Here is a 27,085-nt window from a genome sequence, read left to right as displayed (position 1 = left end):
TTAAAAACAGATGGACGTGTAGATTTGTCAGAGACATCTTTGAAGAACCCATATAGCCCTTGGGGCACATGTATATCTCTGTGCCAGGGCACATGCAATCCACTCTCTCTTTCCAGGCGCGGTGTGTGTGATCCCGATCCACGAAGTCGGTGGATCCCTACTATTGGCCACACTGTAGTGTATGTGCTTAAATTAATGCCGTCCATCTATTTTGAAAGCTATAGGACATGATTCCAAAAATGAAGCAGATCCAAATCTTAGGTGGACCATACCACGGGAAATAGTAGTGATTAAATCCCACCATTAAAAACTTAATGAGAGCCACCGGAATGTTTATTTGCCATCCGACCAGCTGATGAGTTATAAAAACAGATGAACGGCGTGGATATACAATGCATACGTCCAGATCGGGCCTTACGGTCAAAGTCTCACCCACATGGCTGGTTACAGGGTCGCAGGGAAGTGTCGCTCTCTGCGAAGCGTCATACGCATCACGAATATCGTATAACTCCACAATTTCAATCATCCGGACAGAGAGAGAAACGGGAGCCAGATACGCCTGCAATTCAAGCAAAAGCTCAAAGGGAATTGCTGTTGTAAATTTCAAGCAAAAGAGAGAGAGAGAGAGGCCGCTGCGTTTTTTCGCCTATAAATACTCATTCCAATCCCTGCATTCTCTTTGCATTCGTCGCTTCCTTTCCTCTCCTTCTCCGCTCCGCTTTCTCCTCCAGAGAAAAAACCTGTCAATCTACCTACCAGATCCGCACAATCGACGTTGAAACCTCTCCAATCCGACTGGAGAAAACGAATTCCGGTGCTTTACTGATTTGAATCCAGCCGGGGAAAGTTGAATTTCTCCGGCTTTGATGCTTGAATTCGGCTGGAGGGCGCACGATTCACTGCCCTAGCGTCTTGGATCTGATATTGGGAGCCTAGATTTTGGCATCTGAATACGATCGGACAGAGTAAGATCTGGGCCGAGATCTGCTGTTTCGGTTCGTTTTTATCCTTGAGCAAGATCTAGGAAATTTTCGAAACAGTTTGGTTTCCGTTTAGTAAGAAACGGGGATCGATTGAGTGTTTTGTGCCAAGATCTGGTTGAATTTGCATGGTTTGGGTCACCAAAATGCAGGTATTTTGTGTCTTCTTTATTGTAAAGGCCTGGAATTCTGTTGAATTGGAATTTGAAATGGTCCGTTCCTTTTATACTTATGATGTGATTGTTAGTTACATTACAATGTTGGCTTTGTTTATTGCTTTTAGTGAGATTTTTGAGTTGGTTGAAACTTCTTATCTCATGTGTTTTTCTTTGGACTATGGAAATTGTATAATGCTATTTTTTAATGCTTTGGATTTGTAGGTGTTCATATCTAATCGAAGAAGAGGAAGAAGAAGCCCATTGTTTCAGTTATGCACACATGAGAAACCAAGCTGGGCCCACTGGACCACACATGTGGCACGTGGGACCACACATGTTATAAACATGGGCCATCAACACTTCCCCTCAAGCTAGATCATACATATCATGGATGCTATGTATGCCTAGCTTGACAAAGAAGCGATCTAGATGAGTACGATTTGGAGCCGTCATGAACATATCTGCTAGTTGATCTTGAGACTTGTCTAACGTCATGCATATTTCTTTGCTAGCAACTTTCTCGCTGTTGATCACACGATGTGCTTGGTTCTCCTGTGACAATCTACTTTGATGTGCTTGGCTCTCTCATGATAAACGGAGTTGTTGGCAACGTGAGAGGCATCTTGATTATCACAACATAATCTCATGGGAATATCAACCATAAATTCAAGCTCACACATTAATGTCTTCAGCTAGATGAGCTCACACGTCATGTGGGCCATTGCCCTGTATTTTGTCTCAATGCTTGAATGAGCAACTATGGTTTGCTTCTTACTTCTTCATGTAACAAGATTAACACCAACGAAGGTACAATAACTAGTAGTAGATTGCTTGTCTGATGGAGAGCAACCCAATTTGCATCTGAATGCCCTTCTACTTGGATATGGCCATTCAATTATAAAGAATGCCATGACCAGGAGCTCACTTTAAATACTTGAGGTACGAAGCACATGCTCCATATGGGGAATACGAGGAGCCTGCGTGAACTGACCAACCATAATGACTAGATAAGTGATATTTGGTTTGGTAATCGTTAAAAGATCAATTTTCAAACAAGTTGATGGGATCTCCTTGGATCATTAAACAATTTCCCTTGATCCACACTTGGCTTTTGGTTTGTGTCTATGGGAGTTTTCATGGGCTTGGCTCCTTGAAGACCCGTTCATCTAGTAAATCCATTACATATTTTCTTTATGACTAGTTAATGCTCACCTTAGACCTTGCTACCTCAATACCCAAGAAGTATTGAAGACGTCCGAAGTCCTTTGTGTGGAAGTTTTACTGTAATAATTTCTTCAACTTGTCAACTATGACTACTGTCACTGCTGGTAACCAATGTTATTATCCATGTATACAACCAACACAATAACACTTGCCTCAGTTTATCTTGCAAAGATCCACTTTATCCTTCAAAGATTGAGTGTTCAACCTAGCTATGCTTCATCCCAAATTCAAACATCACTTTATTGAACTTGTTGAACTAAGCTCTTGAAGATTGTTTTAAACCATAGATTGACTTCTTAAGGTGGCATACTTTGTTTGACTCTCCCTGAGCAATAAAGCCAGGCGGTTGCTCCATATAGAGTTCTTCAATAAGACTTTCAAGAACCAAGGCAATTTTCACATCAAGCTGATACAACAACCAATCCGGATTTGCGATTATGGAAATAACAACGTGTACAGAGTGAAGCCTGTTCATGGTAGAAAAGTCTCTGAATAGTCGACTCTTAGGGTCCGAGAATACTCTTTTGCAACCAATCGAGCTTTTAACTGATCAACTGAACCATCGGGGTTATACTTCATTGTATACACCTAACTACACCAAACTGGATGTTCACTTGCAGTAGTCTTGTCTAGCTAATGTCCAAGTTTGATTTTAATAGAGTGCAACCATCTCTTCTTCCATAGCTCGTTTCCACTCATCACTGTTGAGAGCCCTATGGAAAGAATGAGGAATAAACACGAACGACAAGGATAGAAGAAATTGTCAAAATGAAGAAGATAAGCCAACAAAGGATACAAATTGAGAAATTGGATGTTAAATGCAGGAATGTGTACTCTTATGATGAGCGATGGGCAAGTTGCCTTCATTTGACGGTACAAGTGAAGATTCAGTGGGATGATATCTTCTGACATGGTAGGAGGATTGACAAAAGACACACTTGTATGCACTCAATTTCCTTTCTTGGAACATCTGGAGTAGACCTGTAAAGGCGGATCTACATGTTGTACATGCATCCCATCTGTTAAAAATGTTGTGTTTGGCACAATGTGTAGAGTGGTAGAACTTTCTTTACATTGCAGTGACCTTCATTCCTCATAGAAACATGTGGTATGTTTAAAAAACATGACATCAATTGACACATAATGTCTGCTGGAGACAAGATTATAACGTTTGTATCCTCATTAAGTACGAGAACACCCAAGAAAAATACACTTTAGCCTTTGGTTTAAATTTGTCAAGGACATGATCAAGCTGATGTATTAAACACATGTAACCAAATACTTTAGCAGGGATTGAAAAAAGTTAGAGTATGAGGACATAAGACGTAATTTTTCATCTAAGACAGATGATGGCATCCAGTTTATTAGGTAGCATGAAGCCAAGATTGCATCGCTCCAAAATTTTTTTTTCTTCAAAACCTTCATGTCCTGGCAACTTCAAGTAAATGTTGATTTTTTTATGTTTAGTTGCTCAATTTTGTTGTGCTGTGTGTGAATAATGCCATGAGATAAAAGAAATGAGTTAAAATCATGAGGTACATATTCCTTGGCATTTTCTAAACACAGAATACACATTTTAGTATTTAAATTGTGTTTGTACTTACATGTGAAGGTGTGTGAATTGGAAGCTACCCACTTGAAAGCTTTCAATCATCTTACAACTCTTCCCTTTGTCAATTAGGTGATTGAGACCTTCTGTTATCAATCGACATAGGAATGGGAGAAGGGATCCCCTTGCCCCAAATCCCTCGAACTCCCAAAGAAACCACAGGGCAACCCATTGGCAAGGATGGGCAATTGGGCTGTAGAGATGCATTCCAAAATCCATCTCATCCATTTCACCTCATACCCCATTCTTACATCATGCAACAATGGAAATCCCAATCCACTTTGTCATATGGGTTTTCCATGTCAATTTTGTGTATTATCTCCGCTTCCTTCCTAGAGTGGATGCATTCATTCGCTATTAGGATGCTATCAAGAATTTGCCATTCTTCTACTAACGCACCTTGGAAAGGGGATGTGAGGTGGGACATGAATCTCTTCAATCTGTTAGCAAGGTTTTTGGCTACAATTTTATAAACACTACCCACTAGACTAATTGGCTTGAAGTCCTGCAAATATGAAGCTCCTTGCTTTTTTGGACTAGGCAAATAGGATAGCATGTAAGCTTTTGTTTAGTTTTCCTCTCACAAAATTCCTCAAACATGGTCATCACATCAATCTTGATAAATTGCCAACAGTTTTAAAACAAACCAATTGAGAAACCATCAACCCCCAAAGCTTTATCACTTTTCATTTCAACGATCACCCCTTTCACTTCCTCCCGGTCAAATGGCCTTTCCAGATTGCTTGCCACATCTTCTAGGAGGCTTTTAGAATCGACGGCATCCAACCTGGGCCCACAAAGGTCTTCTTTGGAATATAAATTCTTATAGAGCTTAATATGCTGTTTTGAATCTCTGCTTTGTCATCAATCAATCTACTTACAATTCTTAAACTTTTGATGTTTTTTTTTTTTCCTCCTATTGTTAGGTAAGTTATTGAAGTATTATGTATTTTGGGCTCCTTCTTTCAACCATAGCGTTGTTGATTGTTGCCTTGAAGCAATTTCCTCTTGCCGAATGAGGAATTTCCACTTTCCTTAACTCCACTCATTCTTGCCTTTCACTGTTGACTGATCCTTCTGAGGACTCCTTTTTCTCGAACTCATGAATGCACTGAATGATAATTTTTGATTTGGATGCTTTAATCACCTTCACCTCCTCGACCCATTCTTTTAATTTGGCTTTGATTACCCATTAGCTTTTTGCAGAATTTGAAACCAGCCAAAGTTACAACATTAATACTGATGACCATTCCTACGTCATGTTGATGAAACCAGGAAATTGTAGCCATTTGCTTTTTAACTTGAATGGCCTTGGTCCATAGTAGGGATAGAAAACTGGTACTTGATAGTAATATGGTTGATTGCATGATTGTCCACGCACATCCTCCAAGTCCTATCTTTCTTAAGGGTTAATAATGTAGGAATAGCACACAGTGACATGCTTCCCGAATTAAACCCTTTTGTAGTAACTCAGTAACTTGTTGGTTGAGCTCGACATGTTCAGCTGGACTCATCTGGTAGTGCACAAGATTCAATAGACTCGAACTAGGCACTAAATTAGTGTGGTGCTGAATGTTCCTCATAGGAGGAAGTCCAGTCGGGAGTTCTTCGGGCACTGAGTCTTTATATTCATGAAAAAGCTCTTGAATAGGAGGCGGAACATTTAATTGCTTCTTGTCTTTTTAGCAACCAAGACATAATGATGTCAATTTCCTTACTTTCATCTTTAAATTTCTGCACATTGAGTGATTTTTTACCTTAGTAAAAAAAGATTTGGGTGTTAGAAGGTGTTTCATAGGGTGCAATGTGATATTAACACCATCCTTAATGAAGGAATAGGTGTTGGCTTGAGTCATGTGCACCATATATCGGTCCTTCAACCACGGTCTCTCTAACAAAATATGGTATGCATTCATGAGGACCACATCAAACCACACACCATCCTTATACTTAGATCCAATAGAGAAGGAAACTAAGCATCTTGTGTTAATAAAAACTTCTCTTCCTTTCTTGAACCAACGAATCTGATATGGTCGCGGATGCTTATGTTGTTTGAGTTTTAATTTGTTCACCATTTCTTATAAGATAATGTTCTCACAGCTCCCTTCGTCTACCAAAATGATGCATATCTTCCCACTAGAGGTGCCGGTGGTGCGGAAGATAGTGTTGCAACCATCGCCCCTCATTAACTACTTAAGGTGTTGATAGCATAGTCCATTGGATAACCAATGACTCTCCCCTATCTTCCTACTAGAGGTACCGGTGGTGCGGAAGATAGTGTCGCAACCATCACCCCTCATTTACTTGAGGTGTTGATAGCATAGTCCGTTGGATAACCAATGACTCTCCCCTATCACCATACACATTTGTTGCATCTTCCCCAACATGCATTTCATCTTCATATGCGTGGTCTTCTTATTCTGTGTCTACTTCAATTTTGGTTTGCACGTGGTTGGGAGTGTCTTCATCATATTTACCTTAACCAAATGTACTTTAATTGTGGGCTGATGTTCAGGGCAATGAAAGGAATGATGTCTTGGTTGTCCACACTTAGAACACGTGAAATGAGTGTTGCTTTGTCCCATCTTGGGTGCATTAGCCCCTCGTCCATAACCACCTCCCACCGGTTTGGGGCTTGATTTTATTATTGGATGTTGGTCCGTTGTCCCTCGCCCTATGGGAAGTCTTGTAGTTGCCTTACATGGGAAGTTAGCGTGCTGCCCCATCATCGATGATGCGACCTTCGTGAGGCGCCAAATCATCTCCCAAGTCCCCAGTTAATTTTCTCCCCAGCTTTCAACACGTGTATATGCATAAGACATTTTAAAAACATATATGAAAGCGAATTTATTTAAGATATCTGGGTTAAGACCATTAAGATATCTTGAAATCTATTGGTATTCATACTCACGAAACCCTGCCTGTGATGTCAAGGTATGGAACTCCTTGGTGTATTCATTTACTGACTTGTTCGCTTGTCGTAGATTGTGACATCTTTGATAGAGGTCATGGGCCTAAGTTGTGGGCAAGAACTTTCCTTTTAACTTCTTTTTCATCTTTTCCCAGGAGTTTGTTTTCTCCTTACCTTGATGGATTTGTTCGGCTTGGAGATCATCCCACGATGCTAACGTGTGATCGGAAAACTTCACCTTCTGATTATCCGCGACTATCTTGTACTTGAACACCTTTTCCACCTTGCTTAGCCAATCGATGAAGTCATCAACATGCAACCATGGAATTCTAGAACTCCTACCTTAATTGCAGGTTCTCTGTCACGTTCCAATAATTGAAGGATTCGATTATTGGTGCCTTCACAAACTGGGGCCGTCCATTGTTGGTTAGGACCTTAGTGGGGACCTCTCACTACATGTCACGTACTCCAACTTTGGTCTTCGGATTCTTGTCACGTTGGAGCTCTCCCACTTGATTAGTGAGATTGCTTACCATATGTGTGAGTTGATCTATTTGATTTGTGAGTGTGTGGATCAATTGGGTTACTTGCAGTGAAAGATACCTCATTGCAACACTAAGGTCTTGATATCGATCCCTAGTGGGGGTGGTGAACGGTGAAGTGTGAACTGACAGTGTTGTATACTAACAAGCTAACAAAAAAAAATAAAAGTAAAAAATTGGGTTGCACAAATTCTTCCTGTGTCACCCCCTTGGAAGCCATTAGAGGATGATGTAGAGTTGAAAAATCCCCAAAGACAACCCGCTCTGATACTAAAATGGTGCAACCTTTTATTGAGTCAATGAGATCTCAATACATAAATTGCAAAAAAAAAAAGAAAAAAAAGAAAAAGAAGTATACCCACAAGAACAATGGCGTAGAGAGGGAAAGAAGTCTATTGATATCAACCTTCTTCTCTTACAAATACTTCAAGAAAAATCACACTTCGAAAATATTCGAATGACTAACTTCTACACTCCCCCCAACCAGGAGTTTGTTTTCTCCTTACCTTGATGGATTTGTTTGACTTGGAGATCATCCCACCATGCTAACGTGTGATTGGAAAACTTCACCTTCTGATTATCCGCGACTTTCTTGTACTTGAACACCTTTTCCACCTTGCTTAGCCAATCGATGAAGTCATCAACATGCAACCATGGAATTCTGGAACTCCTACCTTAAATGTGGGTTCTCTGTCACATTCCAATAATTGAAGGATTCGATTATTGGTGCCTTCACAAACTGGGGCCGTCCATTGTTGGTTAGGACCTTAGTGGGGACCTCTCACTACGTGTCACGTACTCCAACTTTGGTCTCCGGATTCCCTTCACGTTGGAGCTCTCCCACTTGATTAGTGAGATTGCTTACCATATGCATGAGTTGATCTATTTGATTTGTGAGTGTGTGGATCAATTGGGTACTTGCAGTGAAAGATATCTCATTTTAACATTGAGGTCTTGGTATCGATCCCTAGTGGGGGTGGCTAACGGTGAAAAGTGAACTGACAGTGTTGCGTACTACTTGCACAAATTCTTCCTGTGTCACCCCCTTGGAAGCCATTAGAGGATGATGTAGGGTTGAGAAATCCCCAAAGACGACCCGCTTTGATACCAAAATGGTGCAATCCTTTATTGAGTCAATGAGATCTCAATACACAAATTGCAAAAAATAAAAATAAAAATAAAAATTTATACCCACAAGAACAATGGTTGAGAGAGGGAAAGAAGTCTATTGATATCAACCTTCTTCTCTTACAAATACTTCAAGAAAAATCACTCTTAGAAAATATTCGAATGACCACCCCCCCCCCCCCCCCCACACACACACAGAGATCTTAAATGAATCTTTAATTGAAATCTCCCCAACTATGAGATTGATTTCAAATCAATCACAATTTATTTCAAAACCAATCTAATATTCCTTAATATGGTAAAAGCCTAATTATAAAAAACAAACATGGAAAGTATTTATATTTCTAAAACCAGCCCATATCTTAAATCATATCAATCACATCTTCAAATCAGCTCCCCATATCTCCCAAAATAGTAAATTACAATCATTGATTTAGGCCCTCAAATCTATAAATAATCAGCACATGTTGGGCTGGATGGTGGACTATGGGCCTACATCTTTCCAGCCTTACATTGGGCCTTGATGGGCTTGAGTGGATTGGGCCTTATAGTGGGCTTTGATGGGCCTAAGTGGGCCTACATCTGATATGGATCTCACAACTTTCTAGAAACAAAGAATGATTTTGTAAATTTGGATAGAGCCCTTTGATGGTTGACATGATCTTGATGAGTGAACTGTCCTAGATGGTGTCCCTACTTGATCAATGTATAGAAATGCTCCTAAAAACTAAAAAAGCAAGTTGTAGAGGTGGTTATTTGGGGCTCCTGTTTTGGAAAGTTTTGGGTTTATGCAATTTTGGCAAGTTTTGAAGTTTGTGAGCCGTTGGTCTTCACAGACAACTGTCCGAATGTGGAATGAACCGCTTGGATGGTTGCTTTCTGTTCTTAAAACCTGATTGTGGAAAATTCAAGATCGGGTTTTTTGATATCCGTGGGAGAGAACATTCTTCAAAAGTTGCAAATTGGGATAGAGGTTTTAGATCGTGCTGAAATTTTGCTATAAATTCTCATTAATTGTGAGGACAATTTTGACAAATTTCACTGAAATCTGCAAATCTTTGTGGGAAAGTAAAAAGCAAGTAGTTGAATGGTTGAACCAAAACCCAATGTGAATTTGTGAGAACTGGGAAATACTAAGCTGAGAAAGAATTCCCCAGCAACCCAACAGCTCCTTATGGACTTGCCAACAGCTCCTTACGAACAGAGAAAAACCAATACAAGGTTTAAGATTGCTGGTCTTGGCAATATGGTTCGACACCTTGGAAACCATCCCCCCAACCACTTTCTTAGGATCCCAATCTGAGACCTCTTCGCTTTATTTCCTTGGGATGATTTTTCTATAGAAAGCTTCAGGCTCTTTTCCTCCTTGATTATTTACCAAGGAAGTTCTAATTTCATTCTCTTAATCTTCCACCCTAATCCCCTCTTCTTTCTTGGGCTTTCAGGCTTCCTCCCATTTGATTGATATTTATGTTTATCACCCTTTGTGGCTTTTCACAAGAAATCAAGTTGGAGTCTCTTGATTTTCTTTATCATTGATGCTGGAATTTTGAAAAGTGTAAGGTAGTAAACAGGGAGATCTAAAATAGTGGATTTGATTCGTGTGATATGCCCCTTAAAGAAAGCTACATTTCTATGTACCAGGCCTTCTTTCAAATATTTCGAGAAAGGCTGCTATGTTTACACTTTCTCAATTGTTGCTCTAATTTTTTTCCTTCTAATTACCCAAAAGTAGGTGATGGATTGAATAGTTTTCAACTTCCAATTGGCATGGTTGTTGGGGCATTGTGTGTCTAGCAGGTTGCCAATGATTGCACAGTCTTGATCTGTTGCCATGTGCACCAATCAATGGTTTATAGGGTTAGGAAGTTAACTAAATGTGATTTGCTCCATTCCTGAAGCATTTCATAAAAAGCCAGTTTTAGCAAGCTCTGTATTTTATAGGTTTGGTTGTCTGTTCTTTTATTAGAGACGCTTTCAACTCTATTGTGTATGATATGCTGACTGTTGGCAACAAGAAATGAAGAATACACACACACACACACACACACACATATTCTGTTTACTTTTCTGTGGTGAATACTGGATTTCTTACCCTCAATGTTATGTTTAAATAACTTGGCAGTATATTCTTATTGATACTTCTGACTTCCTTTTGTTACTATTGCTGCTTTGGTTTTGCATTCCTTGTGTGCTGTGCTTATGGTGTCTGTTCTTGATGACAGAAGGTTGAGCCTATGAAGAACGGAATGATAGAATGCAGTGTCTGCCATTCCAAATTGGTTTCCCCTGCTACTAAAACCGTGTCAAGGGCATATGACCGGCATAGGAACAAGATATCATCCAAGAATCGTGCTCTCAATGTCCTTTTGGTTGTTGGGGATTGCATCTTGGTTGGTCTACAGGTGATCAACATTCATTGATCTTTGGCTCATTTTATGGTTAAGTTTTCATGTAAAAGACAACTGATGAAAACCATGACTGACACAAGTTAAACTTCAAATTATTCAATTTGTTTCATAGAAACCACAGTTTGAAGAGTTCATCTTGGGACACACATGGATACCAAAATTGAGTTAGACATGGTGACATGGCAATTTGGCTCAAGCGATTACCTTTGTTGCCCTTGAAACACATATTGCATATGTATATTATATAGATGTTTGCTAAGCCTGCATGTTTGTGGAGCCCTGTGGATCCAAACAAGCATGTGTGCCAATGTGGCACATGCGTGGGAGATCCAAGCTTTCTATCATTTAGGTCACACTTTCTAGAACTTCTGCCTCAAGAAATTAGATTGTTTCACTCTTCGGGTGGGCCAAAATGTACCAAACAAGTAGATGGTTACAACAATTTATTTTTCCATCTTTTTTTTTTTTTGTACACTATGGCCTTGGGAAGAATTTTTAGGCCAGAAGATCAAAAACAGTGTTGCCCCCCACCTGTTGGAAAGCTTGGATATCACACTCAGTTCTGTTGGCACATTTTCTTCTGTGGATGGGCAGGGTTCCATATGAATATCTGCTTAGTGAATTGCATGTATGCGTGTGTGCATCCTAGCTATTTGGGATCGTCTTTACAAATCCTAGCTCACAGATTTTAACCTGTCTAATGTGTACAACATTCAACTGTCGAAAAGGTTGGTGCTACCGTGAGGAATACCTAATGCAAAAACCAGGCCGTTCCACTCATGATGTGGGTTATGCTGTAGAAAACAATGGACAGCTGCTGACCTGATCCAATGTTCTGATGAGTGGATCAACCGGATTTTATACATCATCTTGGGAATTGTGCACAGTTGGACTGTAATTTAATTTTGAGCTTTGTCTGTTTAAGTGACAAGTGGGTCACTTGTTAGCAATGTTCGAATTATCTCCGATATTATTGAAATATCTCCGATATTATCTTTATCTCCAGCTCAACGATACCGATAACACCGGTAGTATAGAAATTCTAGGTATTAGCAATGAATTGCTAAGTATCGCCAATGTACCAATATCACTAATGTAATCACCAATATTTTCTAGCATGTAATTTCTAGGTGTCGCTTGTATTGCGAATGCTTCAATATCGCCAATGTATCACTAATATTTTCGACTATGTAAATTCTAGGTAATGCTTGTATCATAAGTGTATCGACAATATTTCAATAATATCGCCAACGTATTGATATCATCAAAATTTTATTTATTAGAAAATTTTTTATTTCAAATTTTTTTTTTCATGGGCACATAGTTGCATGTAGTGTTCAACTTGTCATTGATAATACTGATAATATCTCGATATTATCTATATCTCAACATGCGTGATATTGAGACCATAAATTTTCATTTCCTTTACAATTGTTGATGATTTCTTGGTGGAACATCATGTGTTGTTGATATTTTACAATATCAATGGATGTTTGTATGGAAGGTTGGATGGCTAAATAGGTTGGTTGGGATGGTTTGACTGATTTCTTACAAGAACACATGTTTTAAGGCCCCATTAAATGGAAACTTGTTATGTATGCATTCTTCTTGCAATATATATATATATATATATATATATATATATATATATATATATATATGTGTATGCAAATATGTACATTTTAACATCTCTTAAAATTTCACTAAAAATTCCACAGTTTTTCCCATGTTTCCCTGCATTTCCGGTTATCACCGATATTATTGGTGATATCAATATTGTTTCCGTATACCTGGCTAGTGAAACTTGTAGCGATACCGATACTTCGAACACTCAGACCACAATCTTTTGTTTCCTTTTCAATTGTTGATGATTTCTTGGTGAAATATCATGTGTTGTTGATATTTTACAATATCGATGGATGTTTGGATGAAAGGTTGGATGGTTAAATAGGCTGGATGGGATAGTTGGACTGATTTCTTTTGAACAACACATGCTTCTAAGGCCCCATTAAATGGAAACTTGTCATGTATGCATTCTTTTTGCAATTTTTAATTTTTATTTTTAATTATGCAAATATGTACATTTTAACATCTCCTGAAGTTTCGTTGAAAATTCCATCGTTTTTTCTCATGTTTCCTTGCATTTCCGGTTATCAGCAATATTATTGGTGATATCGATATTGTTCTGTATCCCTGGCCAGCGAAACTTGTAGCGATACCGATACTTCGAATACTGCTAGTGAGTGGATCATCAATGTTCATCGTACTTGTGCATAGGTTGAATGTGCTATACAAGTGGTATATTGGCAAAAAGGTGGGGTTGTATGTGAAAATTCACATACAATGCCAATGTGATCATTACTCTCTCTCTCTCTCTCTCTGACTCTCATTCTCTCTTTCACACACACTCACAAATACAAACACAAAACAGATGTATGGGCATGGCCACCATGTGGGTGAACTATGCTAAAGTTGATCAGAAGTCCATTGTTCAGAAGTATAGGGAAATCTAAATGGTCTGAATTTTGGACTAGCTCTCATCCAAGATGTGAACTATATGCTGGATGGTACAAACGGATGTAAACATCATCTTGATCTACTTCAACATAGTTCAACCATGTGGTGGATGTTAGAAAGCTTAGTGTATATATGTGTATGGGAGGAGATTCAGTCTGACTGGGAGGATGAAATTTTCATCCCTCCACTTTCTATTTGTACACAAGCATATGCATATGCTGATCTGAAACATTCGTTCATTGGGTGCATATAGACCACAAAAATCACGCGATTGAACAATCCCGACCATGCAAATAATGGTGTACAAAAAATTGCTAACTTTTGAGTATGAACTTGGGAGGACGAAATCAGCTCTCCTCCCTACATATATAGCAGGATAACTTGTCATGCATTTTGGTCCTGGAAAGAGACATTTGGGTGAAAATGATTTTGAAATCTGACGGTCCAAGGCTGGTGCACTGGAAAGTTACCATCCATTGTTTTGTGTATGTGGTTTTAAGTAGCAGTTTCGGAGTTTGATCGCTTGGAGACTGAAACCAGTGGGGCTCTCCCGACTTGTTCTGTTTTGTTCCATTCTGAAACCGTTTTGGTCTAGTGTCTTGTTTTCATGTTCACCAAAATGGAGAGGAGAGTTACTCTGTTGCAAATGGTATCTAGAACCATGGTTGTAGGGGAATATTAATCTATATGGATAATTATCTTGACTTTTTGAATTTTTACTTTGCGACTCATCTTGCTGAATTGTTAAGCCCCAAGACGATTGAGGAAAGTCAACCCACACATAGGTCTTAAACCCTTCAAGAGGCATAGAGGATTCTTAAAATATTTATCTGTGGATTCATTGGACCTAGTGACATGGTTAACCGTTTCATTGGACCTTCTCATGCTGCTAGTTGCTGACATGTTGCCTCTGTTTTTTTTTCCTCTTTTACTGCAGCCTATTTTGGTTTTTATGTCTAAGGTGGATGGGCAATTCAAGTTTAGTCCTGTCAGTGTTAACTTTTTGACAGAGATAGCAAAGGTTCTATTTGCTGTTGTTATGCTCTTATTTCAGGTTGGTACAAATCTTTTTATCATTTTCTTTCTTGTTCCATATACCACCCTTTTCTGTTTGTTATTGCATTTCCCTTTTAGTAATTTCAGTTCATGAATATCATTGAAATGGTGATAAACAAGAAGTTGCAATACAAGATCAAACAAACTAAAACATTGATGTGAGCCAACTGTCTGAATTGATGATGAGGTCACAATCAACAGTAACTGCTGAGATCTGAACCTTGAGAATAATGATCAATGAGTGAACAACAATCTGGCCATTTCCAATCACTTGCCCACATCAAACATTCATCAAAGAAACCACAACCACAACTGGGGCGTGCAGCCGTGCACGCTAATTTGGACAGCAATGAAGCTGTTCATATGGGCCATATGTTTACATTAAAGAAAACAGTGTTGATGACCAGCAGCAAAGATATGCTGATGAAGGATAAGATATAAGGAGAGAGAATATCACTTATGACGTGCTTCAATATGAAGGGTAAGAGAATCTGGATTCCCTTGACAAGATAGCATTGGCTGTTTGGATAGATGGGTTCTGCAAAGTGATCACTAGCCCTATCGGAGTTAGGATTTTCTGAAGCAAGATTAATGCAGGGGCATTTTCACACTGGGCTCGAGTGGGGTAGCCCGTGGGATGCAGGGACACACTCGGCGTGGGTGACCCATATGATTTGGGGCCCATGGGGGAGGTCTCTTGTTTGAGACTCCTTATTGGGGGTGATTAATGTAGGGGCATTTCACACTGGGTTCGAGTGGGATAGCCTGTGGGATGTGGGGACACACTCGGGTGGGGCGGCCCATGTGATTTGGGCTCACGAGCCCATGAGGGGGGTTCAACCGAGGTCCTAACCCATGAGATGTGGGGCCTGGGCTATGAGATAAAGGGATTAATTTGTCATATTCTAATAGTTTGAGCTTTTAGAGCAAGTGGTGTGATTAATGCAGGGGCATTTCACACCGGGCTCGAGTGGGGTAGCTTGTGGGATGCGGGGACACACTCGGGGTGGGCGGCCCATGTGATTTGGAGCTCATGAGCCCATGAGGGGGGTTCAGCCGAGGTCCTAACCCATGAGATGTGGGGCCTGGGCTATGAGACAAAGGGATTAATTTGTCATACTCTAATAGTTCGAGCTTTTAGAGCAAGTGGTTAATTGTCATGTATCAAAGATGTTGTTTAATGACTCTAAGATTTCCTTTTATTATCCAAATAGAACCCCTAAAAATGGAATCCCCCTTTCAACATTGTTGATTGATGGAAATAATTATTACTTTTGCCATATTCACACCTTAGATTCCTTGTATCCGAACAGACCTGTGGAAAATCGAGATTGAAGCATCATGAACATTAGTTGAAGAGTAAGAAAGCTTTCTAGAAGTCTTAACAAGTGAAAATAAAAGAAAGGGGATAACTAATAGTCTCAACCCTAAAGAGAACAAGCTTCCTAGAAGTCTCCCAAAGAGAAAACATCTAAAAGAAATTTATTTTCACTCAGATCTTACACCCCTATTTTATAAGACCCATATGAATAAGTGTAAGGACAAAAAGGCCCCTATGTATGAAAACCTAAAATGTAATCATATAAAAACGTACTTTAAAGAGTGCCCACACACCAACATAACCAGCCACAAAATAAGCCCTAAACCTCCACATCACTTCTCACACAAAGAGGGACCGGCATCATCATCATTATCTAAGCCTTATCCCAACTAATTTGGGTTGGCTACATGAATCCTTTTTCGCCATTCCACTCTATCAAGGGCCATAACTTTAGTTAGACCATAGGTCTTCATTTCCTTTGTTACCACCTCCACCCCATCTCCTTTTGGACTTTCCCCTTGCCCTTTTAGAGCCTTCAACGTGTACCAACTCACTCCTAATTGGTGCAGTTCTTGGTCTTTGTTGCACATGAGCAAACCAATTAAGTCTAATTGGCCCCATCTTATTACCAATTGGGTCTACTCCTAAGTTCCCTTGATTACATTCATGTCTAATTCTATCCTTGTCTTGCCACTTACCTGTCTCAACAACCTCATTCAAGCTACACTCATCCTATGAAGATGTTGTTCCTTAACTAAGCATGGGCCACATGTCTAATTTTAAATCTAGGCCATCTGTTCTCCAGATCATGGTCAAAGCATGAGGCAATGTAGTGATTGTCATCATGAACCCATCCTCACTGTTGATGCTCACATCTATATCCAATGACCACCAAATCAGGACCATTCATCAATTTCGAAGTTAGATCTGAGCAATCCAATGGTGCAAACTCAGATATGGTGACTAGAAAAGTCGATCTAGGTCTTTTAAGGTCTTGGATTGTGTCATCTCCTCAGTTGGGAAGAAATCAGCTTTGTTGAGTAAAATTTCTGGAACTGCAGAATAAACCGTTGTCGAGGCAACAGAACTTGGCTTCATATATCCACGTGCATTCAGTCAAGGGACGCCCTTCCCTCTGAATATTGCTGATATGTGCTTTGTCATGTCATTACAGCCTTGACATCAACAACATTCTTGATCTTTTGTTGGAAATTCATCATGTAATGATTTTGGTTTATTGGCAGGCTAGGCGTCAGAAGGTTGGAGAGAAACCCCTACTTTCAGTTTCTACATTTGTGCAGGTATCTAAGATATATTTTGATCAACACATATTCTGTACTCTTGGAATTTCTTGATGTTATTTCATCAGTTTACTCTAGAGTTTGCTACCATAAGTGTAATATATGACAGCGTAAATTGGTAAGCATTTTATTGTCACTTTTCATAATTCCTTAATAGTCAATGAAATCTGTTCGATTGATATTACTCATATACGTCCATGAATAATGGTTGGATAATTGGGAAGGAGCAAACAAGAAAGTTGTCTATACAAAATTCCGGCTAGATATTTAACAAGAAAACCGTTATACATGTTCAGAAGTTGAATTAGAAACAGGAAATGGTGCCTGTAATATTTACATATACATTAAGATGAATGTAGTGATACCTTTCTGAACTGTCTTATGTCAACTTCTACTAGTGTAGAAATCATTTTTGTATTATATTGTCTTTCTATGTGTGTTGGTATACTATTTGTGCAAAAAAGAGGAGACATGCTAATCTTGTTTTGTTAAAAAATGGTAATCTGTGTTTATCATTTGTCTTGTCAGCTGAAGTTTTGCTGATGGTGATGTATGCCTACACCATTTATAAGAGTGTAATACACATTGTTTCACTTGTGTCACGAAACTGAATTTTTAATTGGAAAACTGGGTTTAACCCACTATCTGGTGGTTGCGGCATCAAGTACAGAGTTGGAATTGAATCAGATGCTAATTGATTGCCGGTCTTCTCGTGAACTTTCTGTGACTTCTTAAGGTTTTGGAGACCTTCTCTAGTTTATGCCTCCTCTTCTCTCTACTCGGAAAGTCCCTTCATCCTAATTCCTGGGAATTTGTGATGAGTTTCTTAGTGGCTAGATTGTGTTCTTAATTTACCGGTGCATGTGCATCCCCTAGCCAGCTATTGGTGGGGAAGAATAGGGTGCTCACCATGGACAATTTGCAAAAGAGATGGATAATCATTCCTAATGTATGCATTATGTGTCTTAATGACGTGGAGTTGGTAGACTACAAATTCCTTCACTGCATTTTTGCCAGAGCAGTTTTGGAGTCAGTGTTTCTAATGTCTTCCATTGCAGTTGGGTGTTGTCGGGTTCTATAGAGGATTTCTTCTTGGCTTGGCATGGGAGTAGTTATAACCCAAGAGAGCATGGTGGAGGACAGTGTTCAGAGTATTGGTGTTGTTACATGTATTGAAGACTAGAGATGTGGAAACATGTAGTCTACCAATTTGTTTTACTGTGTTCATGTTCTTTCCTTCAGACCTGATGATTTTGTCTCGTGCAATTTGGTTTAGTTCATCTCTTCATTGGTTATCAATGATTATGTCTGTACTCTGTAGAAGTCCAATGATTTTCTTTTTGTTCTCGGATTCTAGAAGGGTGTGGCTTATGACTTGTTGAAATTGATGCAAAACTGTTGTTAGCATGCCCTGAGCTTTTTTGTCACTGCCACCCATTTTAATTGAGGGTTTATAAATGTTTCCCACATCTTTTCGTTTGTAAGTTGCATATACTCGAATGTGATGCTTTCTAATCCTGAAGTGGGCCTGCTTTGTTTTTTGCAGGCAGCTCGTAATAATGTCCTTCTTGCTGTGCCAGCTTTTCTCTATGCTATCAATAACTATCTAAAGTTTACAATGCAGGTATAGTGTTGGCTGCAACAGCTTAATGCAGTTTGTCTGCTATTTGCTTATATTTCTCAAAACTTTCATTTATATATTTTCTTATTTGAGAAAAAAGTGATTAAATTGTGGTTGTTCTTCAGTGGGTTACATGTCCTATCTTATTTGTTGGCCATCTAATTATCTAATTTTCCTTAATGCAGCTGTATTTTAATCCTTCTACTGTGAAAATGCTGAGCAACCTGAAGGTAATGTGCATATTGTTTACAATGGATACTTCTACTAAAGATGTTACCTACTATTATGTTTTCATGAAATTTCTAGACAATTTATTGATTGAAGGAATTGAGCTTCTTTTATGGGCAACAGTGCTTGCAAAATTAGATGGACTCCATCCGTCAAATACTTGAGTCAATTAAACATTATGTCTTAGTCCTGGAGTGTCAGTTTCTTTAGCTTACGTATACCAACAATGTGCAAAGTTCATCATTTTCATGATCATTTGCGAATCCTAATGCTGGCATAATATTTACAGAAATAATATTTCTTTTTTCATATGATGTGTTGTTTTTGTCCCCATAATTGAGAGGTTATTCTGTCTTTTAAATTCCGTCTCTGTTTGCAGATTCCCCACTTATTATCTTCTTCATTCTTTTATGGGATAGGCCTGTTTTCTAAATTTGAAGTTGTTGGATAATGGAAATTAACTCATATCCAAGGTGTTCCATATCTATTACAATACGGCCGTAAAGGCTAATACGTATAGGTAACGGGCGTGACTGTTATGTGATATGATGGTGAAACGGGGCGGTTGGTTTTTTGGGACCGTATCGGCCGTTATGGGATATAACGACTGTTACCACCTTTACGGTAAAAAAGGCCACCTTTTTTTTTTTCTATTTAAATCCATTTTCTCCTCATTTTTTTTCACTTTTCTCATCCCAAAAACTTTTCTAATTATTATATAGCATATTTCGACCGTTCTTATTACAATTTTTAGGATTAAAACCATATATTGAAGTGATTTGGGTGAATAGAAGCTCCGAGGGCCATTTTTTCAAAAAATAAAAAAGTAGTATTTGTGCCTTTTTTTAAATACTGATTTCTAGTTTCAATGCTTTGATTCTGATGTGTAAATATTAGAGACACATAACCGTGTTTATAAATTCACCAGACAACCAGATACAATACTCTCGCCAAAGAGTAGACCGTTACATTACTGTAAACATGTTCAAAACAAAAAAAATGAGTACATATTTAGAACATTTACATTATTCCGAATTTTCTAATTTCCAGAAATTTTCGGGAGAAAAAATTTCAACTATTATGGGGGTCGCAATGGTCGTCATGCCCTTGTATCGGTTGTTACAGCTTATACCTATATCGGTAATAGTGCTGACAGTTATGGCCACTGTTACCGATATGGAATACTTTGCTCATATCACATTAAGTTTGGTTATAATGTGATGGTGATGAATACATTTTGTTGTTTGGATTTTGATATTTACTGCTTCAAAGACTAAGTGCCATAAATTTGTTATTCAACAGATTTCCAAATAAAGCAACTCATGTTGGTAATGCATGTTAAAGCCCACTACTTCTCGATGCTTTTATTCATTTTAGCTAATGCCAACCAACATCTTCTTCTGATGAAGCAATTTTGCACTTTTTTCTAATCTCTAAACAAAAACCTTTTTGTAAATGCTTAAATATAAGAGCCCAAGAGAAAAAAAAGGATCACTGTGGAGAAATGTGGCCACCCTTCCCCACAGAAGGGGAAAAAAACATAAAGAAGCATGATATTGCATGTATTTCTATTAATTCTTCTTTGGATATTTGCCTTATTGCAGTTCTCCATTTTATTCCCATTGCTAAGATATGTGATCCTTCACCACCTTCAAAAAAATAAATAAAGAAGCATGGTGTACATGCATTGCCATTCGTTCTTCTTTATATATGTGACTTATTTTAGGGATTAAATTCTAGATCTGTTTGCCTTGACAATTTGAATCACTTTTGTATTTTATTCTCACTTGAGTAGAGGTTTATGGTACCATTACCTTTCTTCTTGTTCAGATTATTGGCATTATAAGCTTTCATATTTCCTAACAAACCAGTTTGGACTGTGTTTTACTTTCACATTTTGGTTTTGCATAGATATCGGGCTCTTTCTAGCAATTACTTGGACACTTCTTTTAGGGCGTGTTTGGTTTTCCAATTTTTGATGTATTTCAAAGTAAATGAGTCATCATTATCTTTTCAGGGTGTTTGGTTAAGAGAGAATATTACAACATAAAAAACAAGAGTCAAATATGCATGTAAAGTAAACAGGTAAAGGAAATTACAATCATTATATTTTTACATACCAAAAGGCCCATTTTTGCAGTGATGGCCTGGTAAAACAAACAATGGTTTAATGTAATCATTGTAGTCAAATGTCAGTGTGTAAGTAATCATTACCCACTTCTAGCCAATTACTGTTGTAATTAGAAAACCAAGTAGGCTCTTATGTAATTTGAATAAGTATTTTCTTGGGTCCATACATTTATAATATGAGCCATCATTTCTGCACTGAGATCAAGGTGTCCCATATTGGTATTGTTGGGTGTAAGGGTTGTAATGGTCGTTATGGGGGATCGGTTGTTACACCCTTGTATCCGTTGACTTTTCTTTAGTAAATTTTTTTTGGAAAAAATGTGGGAAAAGTCCCAAATATTTAGAGGATTCAAAAATATGTATTCAATTTTTTATTTTTTTTTACCATGTTTATGATGGATATAGGTCTACTCTTTGGTGAGAATGTTTTCTCAACTTGTCTGATGATTTTATGAACTTGACATCTTTGAATTGATTGCAAAACTCTTATATTCAATTTCCTAAATATCTAATATCAATGATAAATATATTAGCATGAATTTAATACCAGAGATCTCATTTTTAGGGTACTACCATTACTCACCTCACCTACATTTGTTGAATTGATCCAACTCTAAACTTTCGTCCTATCTTGGCATCCTTAAAAAATAAAAAAATAGAATTAGTATTATTTGATTAACTCCCCTATGTGAGTTTCGTAATTTGATTGTACCTTCCTTGATGGTTGGTCGAGAAAGTTATTTTAAGCACATGTTCGACGGTGTGTACTTGCGGTGTATTGTGTAGAAAGTACTTAGGGAAGAGGTATTTAAAGAAAAAACTCACCACTAATCAATCATCACCAGAATGAAAATCTTGCTGCCTGTGGTTGCTCGACTTCCACGTCCTCGTCATCATCTGACTGCGGTTGTGGCACTGTCACACCTTGTGCATGTCCATAATAGCTAGAATGCCTAGAATTGGATAGAAAGACCAAGTCAACGAAACCAGAGGAGGATGACTGATCAAGATCCTCACCAGGCATTTGCTGCATCGACCCTGTCCCCAAGTAAGAATATCCACAAGTGCCATAGTGTAACCACCAATTCCAACATAACTATACCCATATTGCAATTGCCTGTGGTATTACTGCTCGCATTCGTTTTGCTGAGAGTGAGATTGTGACGACAAATAACTCGGATTTTGATCCGAATATGTATTCTTCATATGTGATATATTGATCGAGACTAGCCGAATATGAAAGTGGTTCAAAAGGCTCCCTATACTGTTCGTAATCCATCTTAATGTCCTGGTGCTTCATCTCGTCCAGTGCCACTAGTGCCGACCTCCCAATGATGATCCCCCTTGGCTGGTTGTATCGCGACTCCATACACTCATAAGTTTGACCTCTTTTTCCTTGCCGAGCATCAGTGGCCTCATGATCTATAGCTGGATGTACCCTTGTGTAAGCAGGTGGATCGTCATCATCTTTATTGCCATGATCATTGGTGTCAATCTTGTTGTTGCTGCTTTTACTCTTCTGTTGGGTTGAGTATACCATCTCTGGGTCCAAAATAGTTACACGACTTTCTTGTTGTGTCGTGTGTATCATTGGGCCATGCATTTTGACTTCTTTAGTCATTTTCTACCTGCTTCTCCCTTTGTTCCAACCAAGGTAGAAGTGGGTCCACCTCATCATAAATATTGTTCAAGCTTATTGGACAAAAGTCGCCTTCATCAATCAGATTCGACATACTCCTTGCATTCCGTAGTCATATCTTCATGTTGTAGTGCATATAGATGAGAAGATCTAATGTCCTGGCTTGCAATTTATTCCTATTCTTCGAGTGGATGAGTGCAAAACAGCTCCAATTCCTCTTACAACTAGAAGACAAAGTTGTCTTGCTCAAAACTTGTAATCGCAATTGTCTTGAGAGCCTTTACACTTTCTCCAACGTGCAATCCACCAATCAGTTGTACAGAAAATAATAAAAAGACTTATATTAATCAAACATCACTAATAAGACAGTTTCTGTGGCAATAGTAATAAGCAAGAAGTAAGAACTAATAAGACATGAGCTTTTTACCTGGAGCTGTCTTAGTGACTGTTGCAGTGCATATAGATGAGAAGATACTCCTTGCATTCCGTAGTCATATCTTCATGTTGTAGTGCATATAGATGAGAAGATCTAATGTCCTGGCTTGCAATTTATTCCTATTCTTCGAGTGGATGAGTGCAAAACAGCTCCAATTCCTCTTACAACTAGAAGACGAAGTTGCTTGCTCAAAACTTGTAATCGCAATTGTCTTGAGAGCCTTTACACTTTCTCCAACGTGCAATCCACCAATCAGTTGTACAGAAAATAATAAAAAGACTTATGTTAATCAAACATCAGTAATAAGACAGTTTCTGTGGCAATAGTAATAAGCAAGAAGTAAGAACTAATAAGACTTGAGCTTTTTACCTGGAGCTGTCTTAGTGACTGTTGCACCCTACGACTTGACCCTTTGATGTGCCAAATGTTGTTTGAGTCTCGTGATTCCACTAGTTATTAGTTTATAACAATAGTTCCACTTCATTTGGTACTTAATACCACCCACCCTCTCACAATGTTGCCATCTAATATCCTCGGTTCCAGATCTTGATTTACCGGTTATTTTCTCATGGATGTTTGTAAGTCAAAAGCAAACTAAGGTATAAAGTGTAAACTAAAGTCTAAACTCTAAAGTATTAAAGTCTAAGTTGTCTAACTCTAAAAGTTAGAATTATTTTTTAGTTATTATACATATAAATATTTTTTAGTGTAAACGGATGTTTTGAACTCACCTGCCCAAAACATAAACATATAAATATAGTTATTAGACATATAAATATTATTATTTTTTAAAATTGATAATTTTATTGATTAATGGCCACAACCTAAAGAATACAAAGAACTAAAAAAAAAAAAAAAGGAGAAAATTATAACTCTAGCCAACTATTCGGAAAATGAATAATCAAGCACCTTTGATGCGATTTCCCAATCCATGACATGAAATTTGGTAGACACCTCCAATAGTTGCCCCTTCCGATTCTCGAAACATCGATCGTTCTTTTCCAACCATAGGAACCAAATACCCGCTAATAAACTTATATGCCATACTTTTTCCAACCTTCCCTTTGCCCCACCATGCCACATAAAAAAGAACCGATCAATAGAACTCAGCATCACCCATTCTACCCCAAACAAATTGAAGAAACAATCCCACGTCTTTTGGCAAATGAGCAATGTATAAAAGATGATCCACTGATCCCTCATCCTAAAAACACATTAAGCATAAATTCGAGAGAATCATCTTCCTCTTGTGATGATTATCGACTATTAGCATCTTCTTTCTACCCACTAGCCAAGCAAGCACGACTGCCTTTGGAGGAGCACCACATCGCCATACCTTAGCTCTCGGACTGACCCCTTCACTACATCCATCCCCGCTTAATGTGTAAAAGGATTTCATTGAGAATTTATCGGACTTTAAACCACATCAACGAATTCAATTTTGAAATCACTAGATGCACTTTAGGCAATAAATCCAATAAGCTTATAAGCTCTTCGACTTCTTAATCCTCGAGAGTCCCTTTGCATGGCGGAACCTAAATGACATCCTCTCCTTGGATCGAATAACATTTATCCATCCTCAAATCTGACTCTAATGCAAGACCCGCTAAATGTGGGAAAACTTCACTCATTTTTTTAAAAAAATTCCCCCACCATATATCATTTCAAAACCTATTGTTTTTTTTTTCCATCTCTCGAAGAAAACCCTACTGCTTCCTAGACTCCGGTTTCCACAGATACAATGACATATACAACGATGACAACCTAGTTCACCACTTACCCCTTCGACCCCATATTTCCTACCAACCGCCTCTCTCCATATAGAACCCTCTTCCACTCCAAATCTCCAAACCCAATTTCCTAATAAAACTAAATTCATAACCTCCAAACTTCTTAACCCGACTCCCCCTTGATCCTAAGGCCTACGTACATTCTCCCATTCATGAAATTAAATTTTTTATTTTCTTTCGTTCCCTTCCACAAGACCCTGCCTGATTTTTTCCAATTTGTGCAATACTGATTTCAGACGTTTAAATAGGGACAAAAAAAACCAGAAGACTGGACATTGTCGTCTTGATCAAAGTTATCTTTCCACCTAAAGCTAGTTGTCTACTTATCCATTGAGACAACCTTCTTTCAAATCTTTCTATCACTGTCTCACAGACATTTTGCCGGTCTTCCTATACACAAAGGAAGTCCGAGATATGTCATAGGAATGGAACCCTCCCTATATACGAAGATTCTTATAAAATTCCTCACCTCTTCCTTAGAAATACCCACCCCAATAGCTCACTTTTACTAATATTCATCTTTAACTTCGATATGACCTCAAAACAGACTATAATCGCTTGAAGGTTATCCACTCTTTCTTCGTTTGCCTCGCATAGTAGTAATGTATTATCTACATATTGTAAATGTGTCACTTGAAATTCCAAACTATCCACCCCAAATCCTTTCACCAATCCACCGTGGCTCCTTTATCAATCATTCTACTAAAAGCCTCCATTCCCACTACAAACAAGTATGGGGAAAGAGGATCCCCTTGTCGCGCAACCCTCTAAAAGCCGAGAAAAAGCCATTTGAAGAGCCATTAACCAAGAGTCAAGACTGAGAATTTTGCATAACTCACACAAATTCGGATCCAAGACCTCCATATCTTTCCACAACCCACCTTGCCCAGCATATAATCCAGGAAATCCCAATCTACATGATCATAAGCTTTTTCAATATCTACCTTGCATATTACTCCATTCGATCTTTCTTATTGCATGAATCGATACATTCTTGAGCTAGCAATGCACCATCCAGAATCTACCTCCCTTCCATAAGGGACCCTTGTGTTATCAAAATAACTTCTCTGATGGTTGGGCAAAATCTAGATGCTAACACTTCTGCCAAGATTTTATATGGACCTCCTAAGAGGTTGAGAGGTCTAAAACCTCTAAGACACTCGACACCTTTTTTAGGGATCAATGCAATAAATTTGGCCCATAACTTTAATGTAACACCGCCTTTCTCATGAAATTCATTAATGAACCTGACCGCATCTCCCTTAACTCCCAAAACTTTTGGTAAAACTGTAAAACGCAATCGGAAACCATCCAGCCTAAAGGTTTTGTCATCACGCAGATCTGAAACTGCTTTCACAATCTCTTCCTCTATAAAAGCTTTTTCCAACGAATCCATTGCTTCCTTTGAAATAGAATTAAATGCGAAATTATCAAGTGTGGGTCTTGACCATTCTTCTCTTGACAAAGGCCCTTATAGAAATTAACTATTGAAGCACACACCTTTGCTTTGCCTACAACTCTTTCCCCCCTCCACAATGAATGACTTAATTTTGTTTACTCTTGCTCATGCACTTGCCAAAGCATTAAAGAATTTCGTATCCTCATCTCCTTCTTTCAACCAATGAGCCCTCGATTGTTGCCTCCATTTAACGTCATCTCTTAATCTAGAGTTATACTTTGCACCATGGACTTCCCGCCAAGCTCTTTTTTCTTCCGATAACTCTCCTACCTCTTGTTTTATATTCAAAAGTTGAATATCATGCAATATTTTTTATGTTTCCTCCTCTCCGCTCCCCCAAACCTCTTTTTTTTCCACACATTTATTTTTCCTTTCAACATCTTTAATTTTGAAATAAAACAAAGCTTGCTCCCCTTTTAATTAAGAAAGAAGACCACCATTTAACAACCTTTTTTGAGAATCCCTGAACCTTTAGTTAAGAGAGTTCAAATCTAAAGGGTAGGGCCCCCAATCCTCCTCATCTATCTCTAGCATTAGTGGACAATGATCAAATATTGGCTTTGACAAACCTCTTTAATGCACTAATGGGAATTTATCTACCCATTCTACTGAAAGTAAAAAAAG

General features: G+C 38.4%; 1 protein-coding gene across 1 annotated transcript in view; it reads left to right on the top strand.

Moving 5' to 3' along the window:
* Positions 1 to 499: 499 nt before the first annotated feature.
* Positions 500 to 27,085, top strand: part of LOC131240068 (CMP-sialic acid transporter 2-like) — a 60,199-nt gene continuing 33,613 nt past the window's right edge. The window contains exons 1-6 of the mRNA XM_058238089.1: positions 500 to 1,132; positions 10,778 to 10,957; positions 14,418 to 14,534; positions 17,102 to 17,158; positions 18,705 to 18,782; positions 18,965 to 19,009. Of these exons, the coding sequence (XP_058094072.1) occupies positions 1,109 to 1,132; positions 10,778 to 10,957; positions 14,418 to 14,534; positions 17,102 to 17,158; positions 18,705 to 18,782; positions 18,965 to 19,009 (501 nt within the window). The 5' untranslated portion in view covers positions 500 to 1,108. The remainder of the gene's footprint in view (positions 1,133 to 10,777; positions 10,958 to 14,417; positions 14,535 to 17,101; positions 17,159 to 18,704; positions 18,783 to 18,964; positions 19,010 to 27,085) is intronic.

This window comes from Magnolia sinica, chromosome 3, assembly GCF_029962835.1.
Source record: "Magnolia sinica isolate HGM2019 chromosome 3, MsV1, whole genome shotgun sequence".
Lineage (NCBI taxonomy): Eukaryota > Viridiplantae > Streptophyta > Magnoliopsida > Magnoliales > Magnoliaceae > Magnolia > Magnolia sinica.
The sequence above is the reverse complement of the archived record's forward strand: the minus strand, read 5'-3'. Positions and strand labels throughout refer to the sequence as shown.